Below are 11,306 nucleotides of genomic sequence, written 5' to 3' on the forward strand. Positions count from 1 at the left end.
TGTTTTAGATGTATATAACTGTTCTAAATATATAGGCTCTACTTCTAAAGTAAATTAGCTCGTAATTTAGTTTAGGAAATTAGCTCCTTTGTATGCATGCTGAAAAAGCTTCATTGGGTATTTACGTGTGCTGTTTTTATACATTTGAGTTTTTCATATAATGCATGCGTTTTTGTAGGCAAGTTAATTTTAAGTAATTGGGTTTTGAATAAAAAATTATTATTTTTGGGAGGGGGGGTTATGCAAATACTCTGCTTATCTTTAGCTCTGTGGATATGTAACTTTGTTTTTCCTGCATTTAAGAAAATCTCCTATGACAAGACATGATATCAAACTATTGGTTTTTGTGCAATAACTTTAAAACAATTCATCAAGGCATAAATGTTTAGGTTGTCGGGGACAAAGCAGAAGATGAATAGTGTCATATTTTTCATTTAGAACTTTTGCTGACTCATCAATTCCAGGGAACCAAGACTTATGTCCACTTCTTTCTGCTATTATAGGCACTAGTATATCACAGGTCATGACACAATACATGAAGACATGACAATTGTCATGAAAATAACCAATATTCCATCTCCCAAAAGATTACTGGAAACATACTGTATTCCACTTAATAAGCGCCCAGCTCTAATAAGCCTATAGTGATATTTGCTAATATATTGGCTATTGAACAATCCCAATTAGCACCCCTTCCGATTGATCAATGTACACAAGACTTATTTATTCGTGTATAATACGCACTCGTGTGTTATATGCACCCTTAATAATGGGCAATTAAATTCTGGAAAAAAATATCTGTCGTATATAAACATTTCAGGGTGTCAGCGTAAACCACGAAATTTGCAATCTTTCAACTGTTATTTTCACCAAAATAAAATTCTAACAAGAGCCACCTATTTCTAATTTTGAGAGCGCCCTGTGCTCTTATTACGTCGAATGCGGTATCGTAAACCTACTTACATCAACTGATTTTTAAGAATTTGTCCGAAAATAATTTTTACAATTCATTTTCTTAATATATAAAATTTGTATATTTGTATCTATACGATATTCATGTGTGACTTCAGTAAACCCGTTACTGCACAGATAGTGATAACAACCAGTACTTGTTTTGTCTAAAATAAAATAGTAATTTGTCTTGTTTGTGCACATCGCTAACCAACAGTGAATTAACTTTCAATATTCAGTCTATGTTCAATACATTTTAACCAGATATTCTATTCGAAAGTGTTTCAAGAACACCGATTTGTTTTCATAAGATTATAGGCCCGTAAAGATCCAGGGTAGAATAGGTCTTCAGCAACCCATCCTTGCCGTAAAAGGCGACTATGCTTGTCTTAAAAGGCGACTAACGGGATCGGGTGGTCAGGCTCGGTGACTTGGTTGATGCATGTCATCGGTCCCAATTGCGTGGATCAATGCTCATGTCAATCACTGGATTGTCTGGTCCAGATTCAATTATTTACAAACCGCCGTCATATAGCTGGAATATTGCTGAGTGCGGCGTTAAACAATAAACCAAACCAAAACCAAAAAAAATCATAAGATTATAGTTGATCTGGCAATGACAGATTACTATAGTCACATAACAAAATAGAGTGTTCATATGACTATAGAGAATCTGTCATGGATGGAGGGTATGCCATCACACAGCCTTACAACCGTGGATGTTTGACTTGTTTTGAGTAGTATATATATATAATAATTTGTTAATCTGGAAGTTAATTATTACAATCAAACTGTATTGTTTCATGGTTTCACTGTACACTAACACAGGGTTTGGAAATGATGATGTTGGTAACAGTTAAAAATATTGTAAAATTCTGGTTATAAATTACTGAAGTATGTGCCTTGACATGGTATAAATCACTGCAGGTGTTCATTGTATACTTTCGCCACACCCCATCCACTGATGGAGAGCTTTGTAAATTGTAATCTTCATCACTTTCAGTCTTGATTATCAAGTGTGTTATGTTTCCTTGTATAAGGGGGTGGTCGGGTAGCCTAGTGGTTAAAGCGTTTGCTCGTCACACCGAATACCCGAGTTCCATTCGTGACATGGGTACAATGTGTGAAGCCCATGTCTTGTGCCCCCCGCCGTGATATTGCTGGAATATTGCTAAAAGCGGCGTAAAAACTCACTCACTTATTATTTGTATAACTGGAATACTGTATAAAGGGGGCCACAGGTGGCCCAGTCGTCTAAGGCGCCGCGATTTGCTGTGCAGATTTGCGTCCCTTGGGCATGCCAGAAACCTATGATTGTGGGTTCGAATCCCGGTTCGCCCCAATTATGTTTCTAGGTTTGTCAGCACCATACCCATGCTCGTGGGTTTCACCGAAGTGGTAAACATCTGAGACCTGCATCACTTCGGACTTTCCTCCCACATCAAGCTGACACGATATAACTGGAATACTATTAAAAGCGGCGTTAAACCCAACTCACTCTCACTGTATAAAGACGAGTTGAACCCAACTTACTCACTCACTCACTCTGCTTACCAATCACATCTTCGTTTCGGAAGTGAGGCCACTATCTCACCTATCAGCAGTTTAGCACAGAACATCTCTCGCTTGTGGGAACTATTTGATTGGATGGTTATTTTCAGCGTTGTGCCATTCGTATTGTGCTCAGTACAAGGCCGTTGTAGCGAATGGGTTAGGGTATTTATCAACAAACATTGGGCCACAGTGGATAAACTTGTAATATTAACGACTTTTGTCAAATTCTAGTCACTCACTCATATATTCACTCAGATCTGTCTCCAAATAAACTGTAGACCTGAACTTTTTTTTAAAGTAAATTCGTACTCGTATCACTAAGATTCCATTGTGCAACTTTGATATATCTAGACATGGTATTTTGACTTGCCTTTGCATGTTTTTGTGACAACTGCCACCGGTGGGCAGGATACGCTCACCTTTTCGCGAACACCTGGTATCATTACTATTTGATAGTGATTCATAAACACATGCTCATGATATAGTCGGAATCGTACTACCAACTCTATTTTATTGAATAGGGAAAGGGTTTTGTGGCTTTATCCCCATTGATAGGTTGTCGAGTATGTGGATGGTCTGTGTATGGCTGCAAGGCCTGAAAATGATCCCGAGGTTTGGTTAAAACGTTAATTCGTGCTTTAACCACACAATTTGGAGCAAAGAGATCTGTCCATAGAATTAAAGGGGCGGTCGGGTAGCCTAGTGGTTAAAGCGTTCGCTCGTCACGCCGAAGACCCGGGTTCGATTCCCGTCATGGATCCAATGTGTGAAGCCCATTTCTGGGGTCCCCCGCCATGATATTGCTGGAATATTGCTAAAAGCGGCGTAAAACCATACTCACTCACTCACTCACCATAGAATTAAAAAGGTTGGTTTTGCTTGATTGATATTGTTTTATGATTGTGTATAGAAACCAATTCCATCCATATCTGTTGTGAATGTGTATTATGTGGAACACATTTTTGTTTTACTCATTGTAGTGACAGCTGATGTAATAAAGTAATTGTTCACAGTGCTGTTACTTCTGGTATTTTAATAAAAGTAGTTATATTCTATAGAGCGATCTTCACGCTTAGACGAACGTGACGCCAATCCTGTAACTAACCTGACGATAGTCTTAGCACTAACATCGCTTTGTGAAACGCAAAGTTATTAGCCGGGTGCTATTGTAGCCTAGTTGTCAACCTGTTCGCTCATCACGCTGAAAGTCCAGGTTCGAATTTTCCACGTGGGTACAATGTGTGAAGACCATTTCTGGAAATATTGCTGGAATATTGTTTAAAGCAGCGTAAACCAATACATACTCACTCACTCGTACTAACTCTCTTATTTGATCAGAATGTCAGGTGGGTTTTCAAATTTAGACCAACTTTATGTCAGATTCAGTTCACCATGTCGGCGTCATATACCCGTGTTTTTTCAGGTGAACACTTGACTGTGTGTGTTAGTGACCGGCGAGGCAGCATGTGATAAAAACCCGTATCATCACTAATTCACATATTTCCCCTATTCAAAACAGAGCGTACTTTCGAGACAACCTTTAAGCAGACAGACACACTTTGATTTGGTTTGTTTATCGTTTTATTACACAATGCCATTGACAGGACAGCTTCACACTCGAAAGTTATTAAGCACCCGTGAATATACTTATAGCTGAACAATAACCGGCAATAAATCACCATCTCAAAGAGTAATTGTATTCACAAAAGTTCAAATCACACATTTCCAACAACGACCGGTGGGGTTGTGCTACATCTTGACAATGGATTACATATATATTATGTCTTGAACATTTTTACATTTGAACGACTGATTATTCACAAAAGCGTAGAACCTTTATATACGATCGATGTATATGAAAGTTAACAGACACAAGTGATATTCCCCACAAACAATATCTACACACATTAACTGTAACATCGAATTCTATATAAATATTATCCGTAACTGTACATAATAACTTAATGTCAGTTACCCAAGATCAAGGCAAATAGACGATTTGTACTGGCAAAAATAGTAAAGTAAAAAACAACAAAGCATCAAAAACTCAGTCACGTGGCATCCCCGAATTCCCCGAATTAAAGTGCACCCCCTGTGTCCCCGAAACACGCATGTCAAGCAGCACGTCAGTGTCTTGGCCAGGGCTTGACCCAAGGGTGTCATTTTTATATTTATATCCTGTGTCTGGACCTTTGTCTTCTTATATCCAGAATCTAGACCTTTCTCTTTGTATAACCTGTATCTGTATCGTTGTCTTCCTATATCCTGTGTCTGGACCTTTGTCTTCCTATATTCTGTGTCTGGACCTTTGTCTTCCTATATCCTGTGTTTGGACCTTTGTCTTCCTATAACCCGTGTCTGTATCGTTGTCTTCCTATATCCTGTGTCTGGACCTTTGTCTTCCGATGTTCTGTGTCCGGACCTTTGTCTCCCTATAACCGGGTCGGTCGGGTAGCCTAGTGGTTAAAGCGTTCGCTCGTCATGCCGAAGACCCGGGAAGCTTCCCGACATGGGTACATTGTGTGAAGCCCATTTCTGGTGTCCCCCGCCGTGATATTGCATGAATATTGCTAAAAGCGGCGTAAAACCATACTCACTCACTCACTCACTCACTCACTCACTCACTCACTCACTCACACACTCTTCCTATAACCTGTGTCTGGATCTTGTCTTCACATATTCTGTGTCTGGACCTTTGTCTTCCTATATTATGTGTCTGGACCTTTGTCTTCCTATATTCTGTGTCTGGACCTTTGTCTTCCTATATCCTGTGTCCGGACCTTTGTCTTCCTATATCCTGTGTCTGGACCTTTGTCTTCCAATATTATGTGTCTGGGCCTTTGTCTTCCTATATCCTGTGTCTGGACCTTTGTCTTCCTATATTATGTGTCTGGACCTTTGTCTACCTATATCCTGTGTCTGGACCTTTGTCTACCTATATCCTGTGTCTGGACCTTTGTCTTCCTATATTATGTGTCTGGGCCTTTGTCTTCGTATATCCTGTGTCTGGACCTTTGTCTTCGTATAACCTGTATCTGGACCTTTGTCTTCCTATATCCTGTGTCTGGACCTTTGTCTTCCTATATCCTGTGTCTGGACCTTTGTCTTCCTATATTATGTGTCTGGACCTTTGTCTACCTATATCCTGTGTCTGGACCTTTGTCTACCTATATCCTGTGTCTGGACCTTTGTCTGCATATATTTTGTGTCTGGGCCTTTGTCTTCCTATATCCTGGGTCTGGACCTTTGTCTTCCTATATTATGTGTCTGGACCTTTGTCTTCCTATATCCTGTGTCTGGACCTTTGTGTTCCTATGTTCTATGTCCGGACCTTTGTCTTCCTATATCCTGTGTCTGGACCTTTGTCTTCCTATGTCCTGTGTCTGGACCTTTGTCTTCCTATATTCTGTGTCTGAACCTTTGTCTTCCTATATTATGTGTCTGGACCTTTGTCTACCTATATCCTGTGTCTGGACCTTTGTCTACCTATATCCTGTGTCTGGACCTTTGTCTTCCTATATTATGTGTCTGGGCCTTTGTCTTCGTATAACCTTTGTCTGGACCTTTGTCCACCTATAACCTGTGTCAGGACCTTTGTCTTCCTTCACCCTGTCTCCGGACCTTTATCTTCATATAACCTTTGTCATGACCTTTGTCCACCTATAACCTGTATCTGGACCTTTGTCTTATTATATCCTATGTCTGGACCTTTATCTTCCTATAACCTGTGTCTGGACCTTTGTCTTCCTTCACCCTGTGTCTGGACCGTTGTCCAATATCCTGTGTCTGGACCTTTGTCTTCCTTTAACCTGTGTCTGGACCATTGTCTTCCTAACAACTGATTGCCCGTCCTCGGCGTTCTTCCACAGGGGGCAAACGTTCGGTACCACGATGGTGGCCGCGATGGGGAGAAGGTCTTGACACTGAATGGCAAATAATCTGGAGACCGTATCTGATGTAGAGGTCATAGGGTGGTGAATGAAACTGAGGAAGAGCTGTGAGAGCTCTTCAAGAAAGACAGGATGCACTCTGTTCACGAGGAGGAACAATGACGTCCTGCAGGAAACTTGGGATGCAATTCTTTGTTTAATTGAACAGGATGGTATGTTGAAAGTCTTTCGTTCTCCATTCGTGTCCACAACTTCAAAGGTTGGTTAAACGATAGTAGGGTGCTGGAATGTGTGCATTCCTACAGCTGTTAAATAACAAGTATGGATATCAAATGGATATTCGGAGTACATTGATCTGATATTGTTCTCTTCCGCTGATTTACCCACCTGAAGTAGAAATAAAGGAGAGAAGTGAGACCGCCTCTACTGTTTCATATTTCCCCACGGGACTGTATGACAAGAGGGATGACTTCAACTTTCCAATAGTCATCTTACTCTTGATGTGGAGCAATAAATATTCCAGGAGCTCCAGCTTTTGGTGTTCACATTTCACAGCTTTTGAGATACAGTCGAGCATGCTCTTTCTACCAAGATTTCCAAGAGCGTTATACGACTCTTGACATGTTGAGAACAATTCCAAATTTGACGCATCAGTGACAAAAATTATGTCCGATTGAATTCCCTGTTTTGACTTGTACCATGTGTTCCCGTGTTTTTTTCAGGTGAGTAATTGACTTTCCTTTGCATGTGTTTGTGACGGGTGCCATCGGTTGGGCAAGGTACGCTCACCTTTTCGCGAACACCTGGTATCATTACTATTTAACAGTGATTCATAAACACATGCTCGTGATGTAGTCGGAATCGTACAATCGACTCTGCTTTATGCAGAGATTTCTATTGAATTAGGAAAGGGTTTTGTCGCTTTATTTTCATGTAATAATGTGCATAATTATAATGCGCTAACACTACACCCCAAAGCATGCTCAAAGTGCTACATTATTACCTTCAATGTCATTCTCAGCTCCCTGGGGGGTATACAAACCATGCCTGTGAGGCCTTACAAGCATAATAGTCATAATCATCGCATCCTTTCGGATACCCATTCACTGCTGGGTGAACAGAGGCATATTTCGAACAAAGCCACTCAACTTCACCTGATTTGTGAAGTGCACGGGTTCACCACATGTCAATGAAAACGTCATTGTGTTCTGCCAAGTCAGAGAGTACATGTTCATCCCTGTAGTTAATGGACGCCAATTTCTCTGTTGCGTCTGTGTTGGAGAAGTTCGATGCATTCCGGGCGAGATGTATCTTTCTATGTCATCATGACAGAGGTCCTGCCTGTGAGGATTTGGGTAGCATCATCAAGATGCTATGTTCAATCGATTAGTGTATAGTTACCAACATACCACGTCAATTCCAGAGAATAACCAGTCTGGATTATCCGACAAAACAGATTCCATTGAGCTAAAAAGGGAAATTGAGCTTAAAAGGCAAAATGGCAAAACTATCTTCATCCCTAACACTCATGTCACACTGAACAATCTGGCATTTTTCTAAAAGCAAAATTTCTGACTAAACCATCTACAGGCACAGGGGCGGTCGGGGAGCCTAGTGGTTAAAGCGTTCGATCGTCACGCCGAAGACCCGGACTCGATTCCCGACATGGGTACACTGTGTGAAGCCCATTTCTGGTGTCCCCTGCCGTGATATTGCTGGAATATTGCTAAAAGCGGCGTAAAACCATACTCACTCACTCACAGGCAAATAAAGTATCTGATGCGGTTATTAGGTACCTATTGACAAATGGGACATTTTTCTTGATATAAGAACTTAACACCCTGCAGCCACAAAGTACTACATACAAACCATTACAGGTTGCAAATGGAATATAAACACAAATGCCGATAGGTGAAAGGTGTGGCTGTGTGTGATTTCGGTCGACATGGTAGTGCTTTGAGAAAGTGATATTGACATTTCATGAACAAAATCTAAAAGCTCAGTTTGGCCAGCCGATGAATCTGGAAACAAATATAGTCAGACCTTTGCCACTGTTGATTATCTATTGTACAATTAAACGACTACAAAGTGGAAACTGTTGTGTGAAAGCAAGTACGTTGATGGATTGGTTGTGTGTTGTGTGACGAAACCAAAGAAATGACAACTGCAAATATCAGAAACTACAATCAGAGTTTCAGAGACCGCCTCCGTGGTCTAGTGGTAGAGCGTCCGCCCGGAGAGCGGAAGGTCCGGGGTTCGATCCCCAGCCGCGTCATACCAAAAGACGTTAAAAGAAGGTACTTGTTGTTCCCATGTCTGGCGCTCGGCATTAAGGGGCTAAAACAAGGACTGGTCAGCTCAGATAAAGTATACTGTGTCTGAGTGGGGTATTCATGTTAAACTGCGGCATGGTATCTCAGTGTGCTAGCACTATAAATCGGCATTAGTCCGGACTAGTACAAGCAGCCACACACACACGTGCATGCACGTCGCTATATAAGTGCAATAATCTTGGATGCGACGTTAAACCCCATTTCACCTCACCTCACCTCAGAGATCAAATTTAGAATCTAGGGCCAGTGAACACTATACATTTGTAAAGCCCGGCAACGTTAATTCTTTGCTGTATTATCTGGAACAAGGTATCTGTTTATGACGACAGTGACTACGTTGTCAACATTATACACACTACAGCAATACCCCGGGGGACAAATATGTTTGTACCTACTTGTTCTATAGAAACCAGATCACCAGCAAATGAAAGTTGTGCTCTCGGCTAGCCAAACAGTAGACGCCCAAAATAACAATACAAAGAGATTGACATGATATCGAGTGCAATATAACATTTGAGATTGTTTGATTCTTACGACCGCCTCCGTGGTCTAATGGTAGAGCGTCCGCCCGGAGAGCGGAAGGTCCGGGGTTCGATCCAAAAAAAACGTTAAAAGATAGTACTTGTTGTTACCCTGTCTGGCGCTCGGCATTAAGGGGCTAAAACAAGGACTGGTCGGCTCGGAGTCAGTATATACTCTGTGTGAGTCGGGTATTCATGTTAAACTGCGGCAAGGTATCTCAGTGTGCTAGCACTATAAATCGGCATCAGTCCGGACTAGTACAAGCAGCCACACACAAACACGTACATGCACGTCGCTATATAAGTGCAATAATCCTGGACGCGACGTTAAACCCCATTTCACCTTCACCTTGATTATTGACAAACAGCCATCATGGATCTGGTTCATTGCTAAGTGCGGCGTTAAACAACAAACAAACAAACACATATTACATTGTGCGTGACTGATATATGTCGACCAATATCTAGCATCTTCTTTTTAATGATTTAATGGTTTCACATTTACTGGAGTACAATATAGGACTAGTTCACTACATATGCCTAATGTTTATATATAGGAATCGTATTTATGTTGTCTGGTTTTACACGGGTCTCTCTTACATAACGGGCAGCGATATATCACCGTGGCTTACTTGCATGTGTCACCCCTACCAGACCAATGTCTCATGACGTTATATTTCAAAACGAAACTCATAATTGTTAGGGAATCTTTAAGTTTTCATACGAGGAAAAGTGTGCAATCATCTAAAGTACCAATAATTCCCAATTTTAAATTCTTGATTTAAAATTGACAATATAAACACAATCGACAACCCGCTCTCAAGAAGTAAACGGATTTTCAACATAGAAAAACCTCGAAATGGTCCGTTTTCCAGGTACGTTCCTTCTTCATGGCGTGCATTTATAGAATATTAGCATCTACGTGCAACAGACAGTTGTACCTAACAGTGATATCTAATTATGGCTTTACCTCATTATCTACCCTTAAAACAGTAAGCCTACAATGGCGAAAACACAAACATACAACTGGCAAAGAATACACAATATAGAATTGGCAATCGTCCAGACTTGTTGGTCAGCGGATGTCCTCCTCAGATGACGCCATGTCTGACCACGAAAATCCACATTACTGTTAAGCCTATCTGTACTAGATATTGTCAGGACTGTCACGAGGCACGAGATTTGTCTTCTTTAGACATCAATGACCAATATATCTGTCTCTCTGTCTGTCAGTCTGTCTATCCAAGAATGAGAAACAGTATTCCTGCAATGGTGAAAGTAGAGAAACATACAAAGAAAACACCATCCAGATATCTGTCCAGTGGAGCTGTTCTGTTTTTAAAGCAATGGATTTTCTTCCAGAGTTTGCGATCCGTTTGCACGGCAGGGGTTTCGGATGCGGTAGGCCTGGTAATGGTATTCTGAAGACAATCCTGTGGAACAACCTGTGTCATCTTGGCACCGCTCTCCTTCCTGCTCATCTGGCGGTAGTACATGTTCTGTACCACGATGGTGGCTGCAATGGCGAGAAAGCCCTGGATTTGGATAGCGACGAGGTAGACAGAGAGATAAGAAATAGTATCGGACGTTGAAGGCATGGAATCGTGGATCAGATTCAGGAACAGTGCGTTGGACACAAACACGGCCATGAGGAAGCCCATCTTCTCCCCCGAGCTAGCCGGTACCAGGAACACAAGGCAGTTGAGGAAAGACAGTAGACACATTGGGAAAACCAGGTTCAAGACGTGGAACAAGTACTTTCTGGACAGATGAACGTGGAATACTGCACCTTGGGATGAAGACTCATTAATAATAATTAATGAGGACGTGACGTTGACGGTCTGCCACTCTCCATTAGCGTCCAGCTGCATACCATAGGTGGAAAAATCGACGGCTGGATGAAGAAGGATGTCATATTCATTCAGTGGCATCAAATTCATGGGACAAACCTGGCTATCAAATGGATAACGTGAGAGGAAGGTCTTGCATATCACTGAAATTGTCATAGTGTTCTTCCAATTCAGATAGCCGTCACTTTTTAAATGAATTGGCGTCAT

At 41.3% G+C, this 11,306-nt stretch overlaps 1 protein-coding gene across 1 annotated transcript; it reads right to left on the reverse strand.

The window, feature by feature from the left end:
• Nucleotides 1-10,487: 10,487 nt before the first annotated feature.
• LOC124135514 (acetylcholine receptor subunit delta-like) lies at nt 10,488-11,306 on the reverse strand. Its single transcript, XM_046500913.2, has one exon. The coding sequence runs from the start codon at nt 11,304-11,306 to the stop codon at nt 10,488-10,490; it is 819 nt and encodes a 272-aa protein (XP_046356869.1).

Source organism: Haliotis rufescens, unplaced genomic scaffold (assembly GCF_023055435.1).
Source record: "Haliotis rufescens isolate VD_foot unplaced genomic scaffold, xgHalRufe1.0.p SCAF_6, whole genome shotgun sequence".
In the NCBI taxonomy this organism is placed as follows: domain Eukaryota; kingdom Metazoa; phylum Mollusca; class Gastropoda; order Lepetellida; family Haliotidae; genus Haliotis; species Haliotis rufescens.

Coding starts and splice junctions, on each gene's coding strand:
- LOC124135514 (XM_046500913.2), bottom strand. CDS start 11,306: ATGACGCCAATTCATTTAAAAAGTGACGGCTATCTGAATTGGAAGAAC.